This window comes from Scylla paramamosain, chromosome 6 (assembly GCF_035594125.1).
Source record: "Scylla paramamosain isolate STU-SP2022 chromosome 6, ASM3559412v1, whole genome shotgun sequence".
NCBI classification, from domain to species: domain Eukaryota; kingdom Metazoa; phylum Arthropoda; class Malacostraca; order Decapoda; family Portunidae; genus Scylla; species Scylla paramamosain.
The window spans coordinates 27,064,497-27,086,996 of record NC_087156.1 but is presented as its reverse complement, the minus strand read 5'-3'; the positions used below and the strand labels follow the sequence as shown (position 1 = coordinate 27,086,996).

General features: G+C 43.3%; 1 protein-coding gene across 1 annotated transcript in view; it reads left to right on the top strand.

Moving 5' to 3' along the window:
• Window positions 1-721: 721 nt before the first annotated feature.
• Window positions 722-22,500, top strand: part of LOC135101064 (peroxidasin-like) — a 90,375-nt gene continuing 68,596 nt past the window's right edge. Inside the window, exons 1-3 of the mRNA XM_064004637.1 lie at window positions 722-783; window positions 3,164-3,275; window positions 4,328-4,581. Of these exons, the coding sequence (XP_063860707.1) occupies window positions 722-783; window positions 3,164-3,275; window positions 4,328-4,581 (428 nt within the window). The remainder of the gene's footprint in view (window positions 784-3,163; window positions 3,276-4,327; window positions 4,582-22,500) is intronic.

The window sequence follows — 22,500 nt, the reverse complement described above, 5'->3', positions numbered from 1 at the left end:
GATGTTTTGCTTTGTATTAGTGTTCGTGGGACGTGGAGAAGATGAGGAGGCTGTGAATGCTAACAGGGATGAGTTCAAGCGGAGATCAGGAAGGGGTGAGGGAGGGAGGGTAAAATAAGCGAGGAGGGAGGTCAGGGAGGAAAGAGGAAAAGAGATGACAGCACAGTGAGGATAAAATGACTGAGAAGGAAGGTCAAAGGGGAAAGAGGAATAGAGAAGACAGCTGAGTAAATGATAAGAATGAAACGCTAGCTAGCATAATGAAATAGTGGATGTAAAATAATAATAGAATGTTACTTGTACTGTTAGCCACTACAAATGACATACTGTAATTGTCACTTCACTAATTTCTCCTCCACTCATGTAACTTTCACGCATTATTATCCGGCGTATAAAACCAATAGCCATGATATCTCCGACTAATTATATCATTTTTAGTGGCTAACAATGCGTCTCAAAATAAACTCATAATCTTTGCCGAATACAGTTAACGTACCTCTCATTCCTCGTCCTTTCCTTACTCTCTCGTTGTTCGTGTCACAAATTTTCTCACCTTATTTTCTCCTTCAATACCCTCTAACTTTTCAAACACTATTTTTGTGCCAGGCTCTCGTAAATACTTCTGCTGCGTAAAAAGCCAAACTAACTTTCTGTTTTCCCTCTTCCCTCTCCTGCGGCTCATTGCAAACAGTCTTTACAGCGCTATGAAGGATAAGAAAGGATGATCATAGCGCCAAAAGGGTTTATATCCTCGACCAGCACTTTGAAACTCATTAAGTTCTCGTAAGTACAAATGCCAAAGGCTACAGAGATGACTATTCGTGTTTTCGTGGGTGTTTTTTCCAATTGATGATGCAGAACCCTTATTACACTATCATTAGAATCATAAAAACATCCTTGCTAGTCCCAATAACCTCCACTAGCGCATGTTAAGAGCAGTGGAGATAAGACGCTGAGACGTTTGAGGATACGGCCCCTGTCCCTTCCCGAGAGATAAGGCGAGTTGTCCAGCCGTCTCGTGCAAGAGTGGACATGAGTCTGACTGATTTAATTCCTTTAGTCTACCCTAATTTTTTTCTCCATTGTCCTGTTCTCGTTTAGCCTGAAGGATGCAATAATTCTCTCTCTCTCTCTCTCTCTCTCTCTCTCTCTCTCTCTCTCTCTCTCTCTCTCTCTCTCTCTCTCTCTCTCTCTCTCTCTCTCTCTCTGCTCAGGTGGATTTCATTACCTGGCCAGAGTGGAGGGCAAGATTCTCTGCATTAAAAGTGTCATATCGAAGTAATGGATTGCGTGAAGCCACTTTTAGATTCTTACTGATTACGTTCTGGGCTTTTTCCCTCTTTTTTTTTTCTTCTTCTTTTTCTTCTTTTTCTTTTTCTTCTTCTTCTTCTTCTCCTTCTCCTCCTCCTTCTCCTCCTCTTTCTTCTTTTTCTTTCTCTTCTTCTTCCAGCCACGAGTACCAATAGATTATCAATGAATGTGGGTGGATCTGGTTTATTAAGTGGCTTGGTGGTGTGCCTGTGTGTATGTGTGTGTGTGTGTGTGTGTGTGTGTATCTCAGAGGAAAGGGTATTGAAGTGTGGAGGGTTGTGGTTACCTTTTTTCGTTACTGTGGTGGCCTCTGTGTGTTCATTGTAGTGGTGACTGCTGTGGTGCTGGTGTGGTGGTTACGGTCTCTGGTGGTGCTGTAGTCATATATTCACCTGTAGTTCCCTCGACAGGTGTGATTAATTTCCTTATCCTTCATGTCTTATCTTCAATTTTGTTATCTTTCCATTCCTTTATTTCTTATCTTCTTTACTTGTGATCTCTTCCCCTTTCTTTCTTTATTTCTTATTTTTCTTACCCTTGATATCTTTCCCTATTTTTTATTTCTTATCTTCCTTATCCTTGTCATCTTCCCATCCCTTTATCTCTTATCTTCCTTGCCCTTGTTATCTTCCCTTTCCCTTATTCCTTATCTTACTTATCCTTGATCTCTTCCCCTCTATCTCTCTCTTTTCGCTCAGTCACAAGCCATCTGCATCACCTCCTCCTCCTCCTCCTCCTCCTCCTACTCCTATGAACTGGCTCAGCAGGATACGAAGACAACGTGTATTAATGCATAGGTCTTGTTGGCGTGCATGTACATAATCCTTTTAAGATATTCCTTTCAGATATTCTTTTGAAGTTTAATTATTTCCTATGCCGCCATCCCTCTTTTTTTTTTTTTTTTAGTTGTGTTCGTGTTTTTTGTCTAATTTTCCGCGTAATCTGATGCCGTGAATATAGTGGTGAGACAATCAAGGCCGACTAAACTCCATTTGGCTCTTGGTGAGGAGTTTGTTTATTTATTTGGTTATATATCTATCTGTTTTCTTTACTGTTTCAAAGCCCAAGTCATTACAGCAAAGATAATACGATAATTTGTCACCGAATTCACCGTGCAACAGTTTATCATGATGAGCTGATGAGAACACATTGCTCCCCTCCAGCGTGTGTGATGTAACATGATTCACAGACATGTACACGCGAACTCCAATCACTGTGACGATAATAATTCAATTTCCAACCAAATTAATGAGGCAACAGGTGATCATGAGAGATAATCCTGACCTGAACACAATTTTTTTTTTTCTGTCAATGCCTGCGGTGTAAGAAAATTGACGTACACAAAGAGAATACCAAGTCAATTTCTAACAAAGATAAACTTACAACATTGATCAGAGCGAATATATTTCACCAGCACAGACTTTTCCTCTGATCAATGACTGCGATGCTAATCCTTTCCCCGTTTGAGATTCTTTTCCCACTATCCCTTCCAACTTTTCACACGCCTATTTTTGTACTGAGGTATGTTAAGTAGTTCCGTAGCCTAGAATATACGACATTGAGCTTTTATTTTTTTCTTCTAACCATCTGTTCATACAAACTCTATCTTTATACTACTATGAATGCTGCCAAAAGATGACCAAAACAGTAAAAGGTTTAAAGAATTCATGGACGTAACACATAAACTTTAGTGAAAAAGATCTGTCAGTCTCATAAGAAACTAACAAGACCTCGGTGTATGAGGACAAAACCTCTGACCTGAATGCATGTTTCCCCAGCAGGGCGTGTGATGCAAGGGAACTCACAGACGTACACTCATGAACCCTAATCACAAGTCCATTCTATGACACAGACGCGGTAACAGATTCAGAATGAACGGCCCAGCAGTTCATCAGGACGGATGGTCTGACCAGAAAGAGCACAATATTCACACCAGTGCTCGTGATCTAAGAGGATTCACAGGCGTAACACATGACCCATAATCACAAGCCCACTTCACGACAGACGCAGAAACAGAAACACTAGCACATAGATACAGAGACAGAGGGAAGGAGAGCAAGAGAAAGAAAGAGAGAGAAACTTGACAAAAAGATATACCAGCTCACAGATACAGAGGCAGAGAGGGAAGGAACAACAGGTTCGCCAAAACAAAAATACGAAACAGCGAGAAACAGAACAAACAAACACCAACACACAAATACAGAGGAGAGACAGAGGAAAAAGGCTGGACAAACAGACTCACCAACACACAAACACAAAGACAGAGGAGAGGAAGAGGAGGGACAAACACAAACACCAACACACAAAGGCAGAGACACAGAAAGACAGGACAAACAGATACACGGACGCACAGATGAACCAGACACAGCTGCCCTGCTAACCTCTCCCTCCCTTCCCGATCCTCTCCCTTCCCCGAGGTGTGGCGGGTGAGCGAGCAGTGTGGTGGTGGTGGTGGTGGTGGTGGTAGTGGCTGCAACTTTCACTTCTTGTGTGGCGAATACCTTACCGTCGCTTGCCTTGCCTTACCCCTCGGAGACGCCTTTACTATCTCATTAACATATAGGAATAAAAATATCTCGTACCGTATGTACAGTACAAACACCAATCTAAGCGCAAATACATACATATATACATACATTCTTATATAGATACACAGAAACAACTTAAGTAACACACACACACACACACACACACACACACACACACACACACACACACACCAAATGGCAGTTTAAGGGCTAAACACCAATTACGAGTATACAGCTTTGTGACTCGTCTTTGATCGGCGCGCGCGCGCACACACACACACACACACACACACACACACACACACACACCAAGTGGCAGTTTAAGGGCTAAACACCAATTATACAGCTTTGTGATTCGTCTTTGATCGGCGCGCGCGCGCGCACACACACACACACACACACACACACACACACACAGGGCAGTTAAGTTTGTGGGAGTGTAGTGTTAACACCACATCACCACACCACACCACTACACCACACCATAGCACACCACACCACCACCAACACCACCACCACCACCACCACACCACACCATCACCAGACACTACCACGCACCACCACATCACACCACATCACATCACACCACACCACACCACACCATACCACACCACACCATCACATACCATATCATACCACACCATGCCACACCATACCACACCACGGTATCCTTGGTGCCCCGACCTGGTCAGCCCCGCCGATCCTCGCCAAGCCCCCTCCGATCCCCGCCCGTCCCGCCAAGGTAACAATTTCCCGTCACACATTTAGCGTAATTTCGAGAGTTTTGCAGGTGTTTCCTTGTGATTTAAAGGCTCGCTGTGTAGGAGTAGGTGGAGGAGGTAGAGGTGGAGGGGAGAGAAGGAGTGTGAGGAGGAGGAGAGAGGAGGAGGAGGTATTGAGGAGAGGCGCAAAAAAAGACACTTCGGCTCTATATCATCATATTACTTTTTTTATTAGTAGAGTTTGCATTGCTTTGATATTTAATTCACTAATAGAAAAGTATAACAAGTTATAGTAAATAATAAAATCTTGTCTAGCTTTTTTTTCTGGTTAAAATAACACATTTTATAAATTTTCATTTTTTTTATTAGCACGCCTAGGATTGTTTTGGTCTTTTATTTAAGACTTAAAAAAACATAAGAAATGTATCCCAAGTAATAATATCCAATAAAATCTAGTGTAACAATTCGTATTTTCAAATTTAAAATAAGTCCGTTGCTAGATTTGAAAAAAAAAAATATTTTCTCCATACGACGAGAAATTTCTGTTTTCTTTATTTATCTGGAAAGTGAAGATTTTATGTATTCAGAATATGTAACATAATCTAGTCTGGCTTTGTTTTCCTTCTCGATATTTTATTTTTTTTTTTGTGGCCCCATTCATAAAAATTACAGATATTTCTTTGGATTTTTCTTTATTATTAGTTAGGCTGGAAATATTTTTATATTTCAGGTATTTTTTAAAGTTTATGGCAAGTCACAATATATAAAGCATTCCAGTCTAGTTCCGTTTTTTCGAGGGGTCAATTTCAAAATGGATTAACGTACGTATATAAGGGCGACATCAATGACGTCATCAGGGTACCGAGACCCGGGACATCCCTTCATTCCAGTCTCTCTCCGTCAATGTTCAGTGTGTTAGTTGAAGTATATGGCAGGTCAGAATATATAGTGCAGTCCAGTCTGGGCGTCTTTCTTTTCGCGAGTTTCAAAATTAATTACCGTACGTAAAAATAAGGGCCGAGACGGACGTTTTTCCTGCTTCCCTCCCTGCCTATACATCAATATTTAGTAAAGTGTCAGTGTGTTTCCAGACTCAAACGTAAAGGAAAGCCAGAATTAACCACGAAAATAAACAAATAACCCCAAAAATGCTCCAAATAAGGCTTAAATAAAGTGGATGTTGCAGCCCATTCAGAACGCCCGCCGTGAAAACATCAGGACCCAGACCGAGACCTTTTCTCTTCCCTGCCCGCGTCTGTTCGTTAATATTTCCCTCAATTTCCAGCGTTTTCCAGATATTTCCAAGTGTTCTCCAGAATAGGATGTGTAGACTGTTGTAGTAGTAGTAGTAGGAGGAGGAGGAAGAAATGAGCAATGGAGGGAGAGGAGGAGGAGGAGGAGGAACGAGGAATGGAAGTGGAGGATGGATGGAGAGTGGTGGTGATAGTAGTAGTAGGAGGAAGAAATGAGGAGTGGAGAGGGAAGAAAAGGAGAGAATGAGGAATGGAGGAGGAGGAGGAAGAAGGGAGGAAGAATGGTTGGGTAGGGCTCTCTCTCTCTCTCTCTCTCTCTCTCTCTCTCTCTCTCTCTCTCTCTCTCTCTCTCTCTCTCTCTCTCTCTCTCTCTCTCTCTCTCTCTCTCTCTGGATTATTTAAGTGTGGGCGTGTGTACATACAAATGTGTGTAAACCTAACTTAACCTGACTTAACCTAACCTAACCTAACCTAACCTAACCTAACCTAACCTAACCTAACCTAACCTAACTTAACCTAACCTATTTCAACTACGTACATCTGTTCCTGTGTAGCAATGAAGACTGGGAGGGACTTGGAGCATCAAAGAGCAGGATAAACACTTCCTAAAAGCCAAAGAGCGCCGAAGAATCAGATAAAGGTGGATATATATTTGTGTCGGTGTCTCTGGTGATAAGGAGACAGTCGGGAAAAAGGTGTCAGGCCATCGAGGGAATGAGAGAGAGACAGCGAGAGGAGGAAAGGGAAAGAGACGTGACGAAAGAGACGAGCTGCTTGGCATGATAATTTTCAGTAAGAAGAAGAGGAAAAGGAAAAGATCACGTGAGTTTAGTTTTGGGTTGATTTACCGAAGTTTACGATGGACAAGTTAGAGAGAGAGAGAGAGAGAGAGAGAGAGAGAGAGAGAGAGAGAGAGAGAGAGAGAGAGAGAGGGATAATAACGTAGGAGAAGAGCGTGTGTAAAGAAAGGGCATAAAATAAAATGTGAGACTTGAACCAGTACGTAAAAATAAAAAAAAATAGTGAGACAAGAGGAGAAGAAAAAAACAAACTCGTACATACATACATACATACATGCACTCGACGTAAGGAAATGCCAGCCGTTGTTTGTGTGTGTGTGTGTGTGTGTGTGTGTGTGTGTGTAATCTCGTGTGACGATCAGCCGGTTGCAAATTTAGTGCGTTGGTGTAAACTTTTAAAGAAAATCATAAAAACATGGTTGGGGAGAGACGGGGGGGAGGAGAAGGAAGGAGGTGGAAAAGAGAAAGAGAATAGAGGGGAGGGAGACATATAAGGAGATACTGAGATGAAGGCAAAAGAGGTGTGAATGTTTATCAAATGTGAGTCAAAGGGAAGGGTGAAACCGTTATAGTAGAAAGTACTGTCGAGGAGAGAGAGAGAGAGAGAGAGAGAGAGAGAGAGAGAGAGAGAGAGAGAGAGAGGAGAGAGAGAGAGAGAGAGCAGTAGCCTGCTGGTCATGGGTCATTAAACATGAAGCCGTCTTGCGCCCCCTTATTTCCTCCCCCTCCTCCTTCTCCACCTCCTCCTCCTCCTCCCCCACTTCCTTGTACATTACTTCTTCTTCTATCTTATTTTTATTATTTATTATTTATTATTATTATTATTATTATTATTATTATTATTATTATTATTATCATTATTATCATTATTATTATTATTATTATTATTATTACTACTATCATCATCATCATCATCATCGTCATCGGTAAAAGCAGTTATAGTAATATCACCGTAAGCATTATTGGTAATAAAAGCACCACTGGGCAGTATGTAGTAGTAAGTAGTAGTAGTTGTAGTAGTAGATAGCGCAAGATGATGATTATGTGCTTTCATGCTTGCAATATGTGTGTGTGTGTGTGTGTGTGTGTGTCCTCCCTTCCCTCACCACCACCACAACCACCACCACCCGGGCACTACTCCTCGTGGTTTCCCTTCACGGCGGGAGGAAATAGAGCCGCGGCGGGGTGGACTTGGCTACTGCGGCTAAAAATACGTGAAGAATGGGTACTACCGTTTAGAGAAAGAGAGAGAGAGAGAGAGAGAGAGAGAGAGAGAGAGAGAGAGAGAGAGAGAGAGAGAGAGAGAGAGCTAAGTACTCTCCATGACTTCTCTCCCCCTCCCTCAGCTTACTTCCACAGCGTTATGTACGGTGGAGTCGTGGGTAGCGAGAAGCACCTCCCAGACAGTGCTCATTTGATGTTCTTGCGGCGGCAGCACATTAATTCTGGTATAAAGCACACTCTTGATGGATGGTAATGGATGGTGGATGACTAATGAGAAACACTGGATTTTCTACTTACGCTTCGTTATTACGTTTAGTTTTCATGCCCTCATCTGCGTAGTTTTTGACAGTTTTCTCTGGAATGTGTAAACAATGTAAATATTCAGTTGTTTGTGAAGTGAAGTGTTCATTCATTCCCTTTTCTCAGTTACCTTCTTATGTTATGTTTATTTATCTGAGTAAAGTTTTTCGTTGGACTGTATTCCACTTCAGTTAATTCACATAAGGTATCTAACTATATTGCTGTCGTGTTTTAAGCTTCTCATTCATAATTGCAAAATAACCTCAGCTATAGACGCCGTGGAGAAATGGAGTATTGAATTAACGTTGAGGTAATGTATGCTTTGCTGTTATATCATCTTAAAAGACACGAGTAAGATCAAACCCCGCAAAGCACCGAGCTGAGATATAAAGCTTCACGTTTTGATCGTTATAAAGCTTCCATTCTGATCCATTTATGTTTGACAGACGACCTTTGAGCCACAGATCGAGACACGAACAATTAAGATCGAATCCCACAAAAAAACGCGGAAGTCAGATGTAAGATTTCACGTATAATCCACAGAGTTATTTATCACAGACGACCTTTAAACTACCGATCCTTAGCTGCCTTGTACGTACTCCAAACGATGGACGGTATTAATTGTGAGAGAAGCGAAACACAACCCCAGGCAGTGCTCCGTGCTAGCCAGTCTTCCTGCTTCCCTGCTCCTCCAAACTTTTCTCTTTACACTCTCCTATAACGTCAGGTAGCTTACATTGTTACCACAGCCGATGAACCATGAACGCGCTCAACCGTCTCATCCAGGGGCAGTATTTCTTGATTACTCTCTCTCTCTCTCTCTCTCTCTCTCTCTCTCTCTCTCTCTCTCTCTCTTGTATATCGGCTTCCTGACTTCCTCTCCGTAGTATATAATTTCTTCCTCACTACGTGCTTCTATCTCTCGCTCGACCCTGCTGCTCCCTTACGTCCCTTGTACAGCATCAGATGTAAGTCATTTATAGCACACCTCCTCCTCCTCCTCCTCCTCCCCCTCTCCTCCACCTCCTCCCTCTTCTCCTCCTCCTTCTCCTCCTCCTCCTCCTCCACGACCGCCCATATTAGCAAAGAGATTGTGTAGTTTTCTCGGAAATGTAGTTGAGAGAGAGAGAGAGAGAGAGAGAGAGAGAGAGAGAGAGAGAGAGAGAGAGAGAGAGAGAGTTGCTCCCTTGACCAGTGACTTAGGTAGACTACTGATAAGGCAGGAAGAACTGGTAGGGTAGGAAGGTTAGAAGGCGAGATGGAGGAGAAACAAGGAGAGAAGGAGGACTGGAAAACAGAGTGAAGTGATGAGTTGTAAGGAAAAGAAGCAGGTTTGACAGGGTGATCACAGGGGAAGATGAGGAGTGGAGGGTGAAAGGGGATGGGTGAAGGAATACGGTGCGTGGTGGCCCTGGCTGTGAGTCTCAGTGGCTGGCAACAATAACAGGGTGAGAAGGCAGAGACGAATAGGGTGGTGTAAACGCAACTACTAGGTAATTTACGTATATGGAGGACTAAATATTAAGTAAAATTAGTGCTTTTGCCTCAGAATTACAGCAGATTGGAAACGCCACGAAAATGGGAAGTGTGTGTGAGTTAGACTGAAACATACCTGGCTATTGTGTAATTTTAACCATAGCGAAATACTGGACTCTTTAAATCGCATTGGGAAAGATGGTGGTGGTGGTGGTGGTGGCGGTAGTGATGGTGGTGGAGGTGATGGTCATGGCGGCAGTGATGAATTTAGTATCGGTGTGTTAGGACGGGCGGTGTTTGGGGGTGATAACCGTGATATACGAGCACACTGGGCTGTTCTGGGCGGCGTGATTGTGGCAGAAACGGAGGTGACGGTGATTACAGCGCCAGCCCGTCCCCCTTGTTGGTGTAACGATGAGAGACGGCCGTAGCACATGTGGCGGAGGCTCCTGTGGTGGTCCTGCTGGTGGTGGTGGTGGTAGTGGAGGTGAGGGATAAGGAAAGACCTCTCACTCCATGAAACACTCCGCCATCATCCCCGTGTTTGGCGTTGTTCTTGCATAAATTCTTTTCAAATCTCTTCGTCCTCACCGATACGGGAACTTGGCAGCCTCAGCCCTCGACCTTGGCTTTGAAATCCCTGCATGCCCGCCCTCCATTACGCCGTGACGAGGGCGCAGCAGTGAGCCTCGGCCTTGGCAGTGAAGCTCCCGCGTGCACTCTCTCTTCAAGCATCCACTTCCTCGCTCTTATACTAAATCGCAGCGGTCTCGTCGTCACCCCTGGCAGTGAAGTGCTCCACATGCTCCCTTCTATCTAAACAACGCCTCGTGGCTTCAACTTCGACGTTAACACAGATTTTTATTTTTTTTTTTAGTTTAGTTCGTGTTTATCCTCACTATGCATGCTCTTTCTTGCTCCTGAGAAATACTATCACACTAGTCCTCGTCCTTGGTTGTGAAGTCCTCCTCAGGTGCCTTTCTACCTAAACAAATCTTGTCCTCAGCTTCGCCCTTGACAGTGAAGTTTTCGCGTGTAATTCTCGTGTATTCTCATCATGCATCCTCTTTCTTGCTCATATGAAATCCCAGCACACTCATCCTTGGTAGTGAAGTCCGCAAAGCCCCTTCTCCTCCGTGCAGCACCACAGCCTGAGCCGCGTCCCTGACAGAGAGGTCCATGCGTATCCTCCCTCCTGCCAGGCCGCCTCTCCGCCACTTGCTACGCTAAAATACACCGAGACTCACCGCGTAAAAGGCCCAAAGAGTTGGCCATCGCTTCAATTTCCTCTTATCAGCTGCCCTGACGCACTCCACGCCCCTCCCGCGCCTGCTCTGTGCTCTGTTGCCAGCCGCCGTCCGCCTCTCAGGCCGACACATCTCCCTCATTTCGAGCGTTACAAATCATCGTCCTTTATTGGCAAGTGATATTTTTAGATACGGAAGACGTGGCCGTGCAGTAAGTCGTGCGTGAGAAGATTCAGAGGAGCGATTCAATTAGCTGGAATGGGACGCTAATTTCACTTTTCTCCCACACATCACTGCTGCTCTCCTCTTTTATTTGTGCGCTGTCCATATCACGTTTCTGCCAGCGCTTAAGTGGCCCGACCGTTTGTGGCCGTTGTTGTCGAGGGTTTTTGTCTACTTTTACTTCTTTTTAATTTGTTTACAGTGCCATCAGCGTGGGGTGGTAAAGGCCTGTGTGGTGTTAATCAGAGTTCACGGCTCTCTGACACGACACCTGCTAGGGAAGAGAATGGAGAGGAGGAAGCAAGGGGGTTGTAAAATTAGAAGGTGATGCAGTATCTGTATGAGGGAGAACTGTGTGTGTGTGTGTGTGTGTGTGTGTGTGTGTGTGTGTGTGTGTGTGTGTGTTAGGGGGAGGTGGAGTGGGGGCGGCACCTTGAAGATAATTAGGTAAAGTATGTTTGGCTTTAATTGACGGAAAGAAAACGAGGGTTGGAATCATAAACTCAAGTGAGGTAGTTTATAGAAGGAAGACGGCTGCTTCATGTAGAGAGAGAGAGAGAGAGAGAGAGAGAGAGAGAGAGAGAGAGAGAGAGAGAGAGAGAGAGAGAAAAAAGCTTACTGGGTGGCAGATACAGTAGAGGAGGGAGAGTATAGAGGTGCATCAACATAAAGGGCGGCTCGGAAAAAGGAGAAGGAGGGAGAGGGAGCGAACCGAACCTGAGAAGGGAAGGGTTGTGGTCTAATTGCAGGTGTGAGGCTGGAGGTGGTGGTGGTGGTGGCGGTGGTAGTGGGGGGTCTGGATGAAGGCTTCGTGGTAAACCGCTGCTGCTGCTGCTGCTGTTGCTGTCACTACTACTATTACTACTCATTATTATTATAATTATTATTATTATTATTATTAGTAGTAGTAGTAGTAGTAGTAAAAGTACTAAACCAAAAAAAAGTTATGATAAGAAGTACTAGAGAGAGAGAGAGAGAGAGAGAGAGAGAGAGAGAGAGAGAGAGAGAGAGATGAAAGGGATGAGAATAAGCATAGAAGAAGTAACGAAGGTTAAAAGGATGAAAAATCATGACGAAAAGTGGAAGGCAAAGAGAATAAAAAGAAGATATGCCGGGGCAGAGGTAGGAAAGGAAGGAAGGAAGAAAGGAAGGGAAGAAATGAACAAGCAACAAGCATCAGGAATGTAGACGAAGAGAAGGAATAAAGATAAGAGATAAAATAGTAAGGAAGTAGGATTATAGAAAAAATGACAATGAAGAAAGTAAGAGAAGGAGATATACGAAAAAAAGACGAGAGAGAAAGATGGAACGTGAGGTTAAAAATAGAAAAAAAGTGATAAAAAGTAAAACATAAGAGGATAAAAAAAAAAAAAAGTTAAGAGAGGAGGAAGGAAGGAAGGTGAGGAAGACATGACCAGGTAAGCCGCCACGCCCTTGGGAGTCTGCCGAGTGATAACCTGGCCATTTGTCGTGGTGGGCGCCCCCTGTGACGAGAGGGCGGGTCCTGTCCGTCTCTTGGGGTTCCTTGTCACTCTGTTCCGTCGCGTCATCGTCTCGCTGCCCATCTCCCTGTCCCTCCGCCTCTCCACCTGTCCAGCCCGTCTGTCCGTCACTCTCTGCACGTAAAATTATGTTTGCTGTCTGTATCTTTGTTTATATTATTCATCTTTCGGTTGTTGATCTCTCTCTCTCTCTCTCTCTCTCTCTCTCTCTCTCTCTCTCTCTCTCTCTCTCTCTCTCTCTCTCTCTCTCTCTCTCATCATATTCCCCGTCTTTAATAATAAATTTTGTTTCCTCTTTACTTGACGTACTTAAGTCTCTCTCTCTCTCTCTCTCTCTCTCTCTCTCTCTCTCTCTCTCTCTCTCTCTCTCTCTCTCTCTCTCTCTCTCTCTCTCTCTAGCTGCTAGTTGACAAAGTGCACCCCGTCTGTCTCTACCTGTCGGAGTACAGGAATGCCGCCTGCGTGGAGGATAGGCAATGATCAGTTTGTGGGTTTGGTGTGACTGTTGGTCTTTTTACTGTGGATGTTTTGGTGTTAGTGAAGATTGGTATTAAGTTTGGTAAGGTTTTATTATTTTTTCCGTGTATATATTTTTTTCTTTTTTTTTATTTCCGTCTCTTCTTGTCTCGCAATGTATCGTCTTGTCTGTGTCACTACCTCTGTTTATGTCCGTCCGTCTGGCTGTCAGTCCGGTTTGTGTATGTATAAATGTATGCAGGGTCTCTCTCTCTCTCTCTCTCTCTCTCTCTCTCTCTCTCTCTCTCTCTCTCTCTCTCTCTCTCTCTCTCTCTCTCTCTCTTTCAAATTAGCCTCATCTACCCCCTCCTTCTCACACCTTATCATTATCCTCTCTCGCCTCCCTTCTCTCCCTCCTTCTTCTCCCTCCTTCTTCTCCCTGTCTTCAACACACACATCCTCTTGTCTCCCTCCTTCCTATCATTATTTTTTCTCAGCCTCCCTCTTTATTCTTCCTCAAGTATCCTCCTCTCCTCCCTTCACCTTGATGTTTATTTATTTTTGCAGTCATCTCTCTCAAGATTTATTGGTTTTCTTCTTCTTATCATTCTGTTCCTTGTTTTCTCATCTTCCTTGCTTCCTTCTCCTCTATAATTCGTTATTTACGAGTCTCTCTCTCTCTCTCTCTCTCTCTCTCTCTCTCTCTCTCTCTCTCTCTCTCTCTCTCTCTCTCTCTCTCTCTCTCTCTCTCTCTCTCTCTCTCTCTCTCCAATCACCGTCTTCCTTGTTCCCAACCACAGTCAGTCTTTTGCTTACTCCTTCTCCCTCGCTATCTTACTTACGGTCTCTCTCTCTCTCTCTCTCTCTCTCTCTCTCTCTCTCTCTCTCTCTCTCTCTCTCTCTCTCTCTCTCTCTCTCTCTCTCTCTGTGTGTGTGTGTGTGTGTGTGTGTGTGTGTGTGTGTGTACTTACTAGAAAAGTCGTGTCGATAAACAAGGCAGTGTTTATCTCATAATCAGTTGATCTTCGAAGCACACACACACACACACACACACACACACACACACACACACACAGACAGACAGACAGACAGACAGACAGACACACACACACACACACACACACACACACACACACACACACACACACACACACACACACACACACACACACACACACACACACACACACACACACACACACACACACTCAGGGGTTGCATGTTTACTGGACTCGGGAGCTTTTCAGTAGAGGATGGAAATCTAATCTTATTGAACCTTGAAACCTCCCTGACGAAGGCTTGTAATTGAGAGAAAGGTTTATTTTATGTCCTGTCTCCGTTGCCTGGCGCTTCTCCTTTGAGGCTAATGAGGGGAGGAGGGAAAGCAAATATATTTTTTTAAGTTTGTTTTTACTTCAGCTTCTTTTTCTTACTTCTCCTCCTGCTCTCCTCCTCCTCCTCTAGCTTCTTCTTTTCGTTTTGTTGTTGGTCATCTTTTTCGTCTTCTGCGTCTTTCTTTCTCTTCTTTCTATGTTTTTCTTCTTTTTCTTCTTCAGCTTCGTCGTTGCTGTTGTTGTTGTTGTTGTTGTTGTTGTTGTTGTTGTTGTTGTTGTTGTTGTTGTTGTTGTTGTTGTTGCTGCTGTTGTTGTTGTTGTTGTTGTTGTTGTTGTTGTTGTTGTTGTTGTTGTTATTGTTCTTCGTCGTCGTCGTCGTTGTTGTCGTCATCTTGTTCTTCTTTTTCTTCATATTCTTGTATTTGCTTTTGTTTTTTTCCTTGTTCTCGTTATTCTTCTTTTTCCTCTTCCTCCTCCTCCTCCTCCTCCTCTGCACTTTTCCCATGACGCCGGGTCTTGTGTAAATAATCATGTAAATATTTTCCCAGGAACACAAGGAGACGGCTTCCTACCGCAGTTTGTTTACGAGATCATAATTGAGTCCTGTGGGTCGCCTTCCCTCCTTACCGATGCCTTCCTTCCTTCCTTCCTTCCTTCCTTCCTTCCTTCCTTCTTTCCTTTCCTCCTCCCTTTGTATATTTCCCTCCTTTCCTCATTTACTATTCCTATGTTTGGTTTCTGAGTTCTTCTTTCCTTTTCTTTGTTATGTTTTCTTTCCTCCCTGCTTTCTTTTTTCTTTCTTATTTCTGTTTTTCAATGTATGTTTGTCTTCTTTTTTTTTTCAGTTTAGGGCTCGTACTCTCTCTCTCTCTCTCTCTCTCTCTCTCTCTCTCTCTCTCTCTCTCTCTCTCTCTCTCTCTCTCTCTCTCTCTCTCTCTCTCTCTCTCTCTCTCTCTCTCTCTCTCTCTCTCTCTCTCTCTCGCTTTCTCTCCCTTTAATCTTTTCTCTTTAAGGTGTTTTAGCTTCCTCTCTCACAAGTTTTCTTCGCTTTTCCCAAATCTTTCCCCGTGTTTACCCGCCTTGACGATGCCTCTTCCTTTTTCTCTCCCTCATCTTAAGTCCTTCATCAGTTACAAGTTCTCTCTCTCTCTCTCTCTCTCTCTCTCTCTCTCTCTCTCTCTCTCTCTCTCTCTCTCTCTCTCTCTCTCTCTCTCTTGGCCATTAACCTGTCTTTTCTCTACCCTGTAATACCCCATCTTTCTCCTCCATCTCCTCCTCCTCCTCGTCCTCCTCCCGTCCTTGTCTCCTTTCATTCTTTCCTGCCTTCTCTCTCTTTAACATACAGCTCTTCATCGTCTCTTGTTTCTCCTCATCCCCTCCCATTACTTGTGGTCACTGAGGGAGGTCTTAAGGAGGCACAGGTGAGGACAAACCTGGTCCGCTCGTGTTAGTAAACTCGTTCCTTTGTTGTTGTGACTTTGTGGGCGTGCCGAGTATTGAGGGTTGGTTGAGGAGGAAGGGAAGGGAAAGGAGAAAGAGACGGTAGGCCTATTTAGAGTTAATGGAGGGATGGAAGGAATGGAGAGAGAGAAAGGGAGGTTAATGGATGCGTGGAGATGATGTGAAACTGAAGCTGTGGTGAGGTATTGTAAGGAGAGACGTGGAGGCGGGTAGGTATGTGAGGGAAAGGAAGGAAGGTTTGGGAAAGAAATTAACCTTTTCACTGTGATACGAGACAAATAACAGCACCAGAAGTAATGCAAGAATTTTTTATAAGCATTTACAAGAAAGAAGAAGATAAAAAAAGAATAGATTTTGCAATTGCTATCCAGTTTAGAGGTTGGAGGTGGTTATAGAACAAGTAAAGATGTTTCAGAGTGATTGATAATTAAGGAAAGATGTACCAAACTGCAGTCAAAGGATTAAAGAAGTTATGGGAGGAAAGAAAGGTAATTATAGGAGGAAAGAAAGTAAGTTATGGGAGAAAAGAAAGGAAGTTAAAAGAGGGAAAAGAAGGAGGTTATGGGAGAAAACGGAAGAAAGTTATGAGACGTGAAAGAAGGAAATTGTGAAAGGAAATACAAGATCTGGCATGAAGAGATGAAAGTAACGGAGGCAGGAGAGAGGAAGGCTGAGAGAGAGAAGAGCTAAAGATAAATGATCCATGAAGGTTATGAAACAAAAATAATAGAAGAGTGTCCAGAAATAAATGTAAAAAAAAAAAAGAAAAAAAAGAGAGATTAAAGAACACCTGGCCGAGAGAAAAATAAGCTTAGCAACAGGTGAACGAATTAAGAAGCAAGAACTAAGCATTCCACACACGGGACCCTGGCGGGGGATTGGTCGGCTGGCTGGCTGGTCCCTTAAGTGTTCGTTCACGCGTCGAGAAAATATTGAGGTAAATTAATCTTCATTTCGCTGTCTCTTGCCATCGACTGTATGATTGATAGTCTTGGTCGGCCGGTCAGACCCGCACTTCAGCAGGGAGGACGAGAGAGAGAGAGAGAGAGAGAGAGAGAGAGAGAGAGAGAGAGAGAGAGAGAGAGAGAGAGAGAGAGAGAGAGAGAGAGAGAGAGAGAGAGAGAGTTTATCTACATCAGTATCTTCTTGTGTGTGTGTGTTTTTTCATTTATTTTTTTTTCAGTGGTTTTCATCTTCTGTTCTCAATTTCTTTGTTTACTTTCCTTCACCAGTCCTTTAAAGTTTCTAGTGATATTCTCCTTTTTTTTTTGTTTTCTTTTTTTCCTCTATTCAGTTTCAGTTTCATTCAGACGCAACAAATCTCCTCCTTGTAAATTTTTTGGCTGTTCTTTGTTTCAATCTTGAGTTCCCTCCCTCTCCTTATCAGCCTCTGTCTTATTATTCCCCCTTCTGTTCCTTCTTCTTATACCCTGCTGCCCTCCTCCTCCTCCTCCTCTTCCTCCTCGTCCTCCTCTTGTTTCCTCTGCCCTTGAATTCCTTAATTTTTCCCCTCTCATTCTCTTACCGTTTAGTGTTTCCTTCCTCAGTTACCCTCACCCCATTAGACACTAGAGGAGGAGGAGGAGGAGGAGATAATGAAGATAAAAGAGAACGAGGAGGAGGAGAATAATTAGAAGGGAGTGGGAGGCCTGGGATAATCTCTCTTAACGCCCTGGAGAGGAGGTGAGTGCGTGGGCAGACAGGTAGACAGGCGGACAAGTAACAGCAAGAAGGAACACCAAGAGGCCTCCTTCAGCGCTACCAGCAGGGCCTCCGTCAGATAAGAGAGAGAGAGAGAGAGAGAGAGAGAGAGAGAGAGAGAGAGAGAGAGAGAGAGAGAGAGAGAGAGAGAGAGAGAGAGAGAGATTAGTGGGCTGGACAAGAGTAAAGTTGCTTGTATTTATCCGAAAGGTCATTCATCTTCAACCTCATTATTCATCTTTTTTTTTTTTTTGTGGGTGTACGTGCGGCAGTGTGTGTGTGTGTGTGTGTGTGTGTGTGTGTGTGTGTGTGTGTGTGTGTGTGTGTGTGTGTGTGTTCAGGGTGGAAGTTATGTTGTCTGGTCGTGTTGAAAAGGCAGAATGTTATGGCTGTTTACTGTGTCAGGTACTGCTGTTGTTTTTGTTGTTGTTGTTGTTGTTGTTGTTGTTGTTGTTGTTGTTGTTGTTGTTGTTGTTGTTATTATTATTGTTATTATTGTTATTATTATTATTATTATTATTATTATTATTATTATTATTATTATTATCATCATCATTATCTTTATCAACACTACTACTACTACTACTACTACTACCACTATTACTACTACTACTACTACTACTACTACTACTGCCTTTCCGTCGACGACCGTAAGTGTCTTGACACCCCCCTCAACTTTTTCTTCATTAACTTCCTGCAACATTCGCGGTCTAAGATCTAATTTTCAATCTGTAGAACACCACCTCTCCTCTTCTAAACCTCATCTTCTTTTCCTCACTGAAACTCAGGTGTCTGAGGCAACTGACAGTAGCCCCTTTTCTGTTCCCTCCTACTTTCTCTATCCTCATTTTCGATCCAAAGCTGGATGCTGCGTTTATGTGCGCAATGACTTAACCTGCTCTCGTGCCCACGCTCTTGAATCTTCCGAGTTTTCCACCATCTGGCTTCGACTACAGAGTCATTCTCATACTAAATTTTATCTGTGCTGTATACCTCTCTCCTAACTCCTCTGACTATAAGAAATTCTTTGACTACTTAACTTCCAAAGTGGAGCACATTCTGACCCTCTTCCCTTTTGCAGAGATCTCCATTCTTGGAGACTTCAATGTTTCACCACCAGCTTTGGCTTTCCTCTCCCTTCACTGACCATCCTGGTGAACTAGCCTACAACTTTGCTATCCTCCATGACCTAGAGCAATTGGTGCAACACCCTACTCGTATTCCTGACCGTCTTGGAGATACGCCCAACATTCTTGACCTTTTCCTGACCTCTAATCCTTCTGCTTATGCTGTTACCCTTTCTTCTCCGTTGGGCTCCTCCGATCACAATCTCATATCTTTATCTTGTCCTATCACTCCAATCCCTCCTCAGGATCCCCCTAAGCGAAGGTGCCTCTGGCGTTTTGCCTCTGCTAGTTGGGGGGACCTGAGGCGGTATTTTGCTGATTTTCCTTGGAATGACTACTGCTTCCGTGTCAGAGACCCGTCTTTGTGTGCTGAGCGCATAACAGAGGTGATAGTGTCTGGCATGGAGGCGTACATTCCTCACTCTTTTTCTCGTCCTAAACCTTCTAAACCTTGGTTTAACACAGCTTGTTCTCGTGCTATACATGATAGAGAGGTGGCCCACAAAAGGTACTTAAGCCTTCCTTCACCAGAATCTCATGCACTTTATATTTCTGCCCGGAACCATGCCAAGTCTGTTCTCCAACTAGCCAAAAACTCCTTCATTAACAGAAAATGTCCAAAACCTTTCAAGATCTAACTCCCCTCGTGATTTCTGGCATCTAGCCAAAAATATCTCCAATAACTTTGCTTCTTCTTCTTTCCCTCCTCTACTTCAACCAGATGGCACCACTGCTATCACATCTATTTCTAAAGCTGAACTCTTTGCTCAAACCTTTGCTAAAAACTCTACCTTGGACGATTCTGGGCTTGTTCCTCCCTCTCCTCCACCCTCTGACTACTTCATGCCTCGTATTAAAATTCTTCGTAATGATGTTTTCCATGCCCTCGCTGGCCTAAACCCTCAGAAGGCTTATGGACCTGATGGGGTCCCTCCTATTGTTCTCCGAAACTGTGCCTCCGTGCTTGCACCTTGCCTAGTCAAACTCTTTCAGCTCTGTCTGTCAACATCTACCTTTCCTTCTTGCTGGAAGTTTGCCTACATTCAACCTGTTCCTAAAAAGGGTGACCGCTCTAATCCCTCAAACTACCGTCCTATTGCTTTAATTTCCTGCTTATCTAAAGTTTTTTGAATCTATCCTCAACAGGAAGATTCTTAAACATCTATCACTTCACAACCTTCTATCTGATCGCCAGTATGGGTTCCGTCAAGGACGCTCTACTGGTGATCTTCTGGCTTTCCTTACTGAGTCTTGGTCATCCTCTTTTAGAGACTTTGGTGAAACTTTTGCTGTTGCCTTGGACATATCAAAAGCCTTTGATAGAGTCTGGCACAAAGCTTTGATTTCCAAACTACCCTCCTACGGTTTCTATCCTTCTCTCTGTAACTTCATCTCAAGTTTCCTTTCTGACCGTTCTATTGCTGCTGTGGTAGACGGTCACTGTTCTTCTCCTAAATCTATTAACTGTGGTGTTCCTCAGGGTTCTGTCCTGTCACCCACTCTCTTCTTATTATTCATTAATGATCTTCTAAACCAAACTTCTTGTCCTATCCACTCCTATGCTGATGATACCACCCTGCACTTTTCCACGTCTTTTCATAGACGTCCAACCCTTCAGGAGGTAAACATATCACGCAGGGAAGCCACAGAACGCCTGACTTCTGATCTTTCTAAAATTTCTGATTGGGGCAGAGCAAACTTGGTATTGTTCAATGCCTCAAAAACTCAATTCCTCCATCTATCAACTCGACACAATCTTCCAGACAAACTATCCCCTCTTCTTCAATGACACTCAACTGTCCCCCTCTTCTACACTGAACATCCTCGGTCTGTCCTTTACTTATAATCTGAACTGGAAACTTCACATCTCATCTCTAGCTAAAACGGCTTCTATGAAGTTAGGTGTTCTGAGACGTCTCCGCCAGTTTTTTCTCACCCCCCCAGCTGCTAACTCTGTACAAGGGCCTTATCCGTCCATGTATGGAGTATGCTTCACATGTCTGGGGGGGTTCCACTCATACTGCTGTTCTAGACAGGGTGGAATCAAAAGCTTTTCGTCTCATCAACTCCTCTCCTCTAACTGACTGTCTTCAGCCTCTCTCTCTCCGCCGCAATGTTGCATCTCTTGCTGTCTTCTACCGCTATTTTCATGCTAACTGCTCTTCTGATCTTGCTAACTGCATGCCTCCCCCTCCTTCCGCGGCCTCGCTGCACAAGACTTTCTTCTTTCTCTCACTCCTATTCTGTCCACCTCTCTAACGCAAGAGTTAACCAGTATTCTCAATCATTCATCCCTTTCTCTGGTAAACTCTGGAACGTCCTTGCCTGCTTCTGTATTTCCACCTTCCTATGACTTGAATTCCTTCAAGAGGGAGGTTTCAAGACACTTATCCACCAATTTTTGACCACTGCTTTGACCCTTTTAGGGACTGGCATTTCAAGTGGGCATTTTTTTTATTAGATTTTTGTTGCCCTTGGCCAGTATCCTTCCTACATAAAAAAAAAAAAAAAAAAAAAAAAAAACTACTACTACTACTACTACTACTACTACTACTACTACTACTGCTGCCATCATTATCGTCACTATGAGCACTACTACCACTACTACCACTCTATCATTATTAATGCTGTTGGTACTGTTCTTTACTGCTACTAGTAATATTAATGAGTATATGATGATATGATGACAATGATGATGATGACAATGATGATGATGGTGATGGCAAATACTGTGAACAAAAAATTTAGTCAAACTAGTTAATTAATAAAAGAAAAAAAAACTTTTCAAGAATCATCTAAGAAAGTATTTGAATTATTCGTATTTTCTATTCCCAAACACCTGAGCTGACCTTGTGTTTCTCCCCCACAGGTGAGTCGGCTCCCCGCACCGCCAGCAGGGGATGTGTGGGGCGTGAAGCAGCATCTGACCCCTGTTGACCTAATCCCGGGGTTCCAGCACGCTACTCCATACACAAAACATATCTGCATACATTCATACATATATACATACACACATACATACATACATATCATACATACATACATACGTACATACAGATCGAGTGATAGCGACAGACACACATATATAGATTCATACGTACATACATACATACATACATACATACATACATACATACATACATACATACAGATAGAGAAATAGACAGACAGACACATATATACATAATGTACATACACACATACATACATACATACACGCGTCGGTCGGACTTATTAAGGTTTTATTTTATGTAGCACTGCATGTATTTTGTTGCATATCTTTCTCTATAACGCTCTTTTTAATGTAAGAGTGACTCTGGCCAAGGGGAACAGAAAAGATAAAAAAAAAAAGGCTCGCTGAAGGTGCCAGTCTCCAGAGAGTGCAAGAATTTCAGAGTAGTAGAGTTCCAATGTGCATTTAGGTCTCACTTATTTATTTATTTTTCTGTTTTCAAATATTTTCTTTTAACTTTTTTGGTTTCGGTGTCTTATGTCCCTTGCCGTCATATCCGTCACTCTATTCTTACACGTGTTCATATCAGTGAGAAATTCGGATCCATAGTATTTTCAGGATGGTGGGATACATGATTATCGTATATTCTTTTTACTTCCCATCAGTCAGTCAGTGCCGGCAGGAGTCCGCCAAGGTGACACGCTTCATAATATAAATCTTCTTTTAGGTTCAGATGACTTACATGAGTAAATTCCCTCGTGAAATCCGTAATTACAAGGAAATCAACACGTAAAACATGACACTGTGCAAACTCTTTTCTTTTATGATTTTAGTCTTGAGCCTTTCTCAGAGAGAGAGAGAGAGAGAGAGAGAGAGAGAGAGA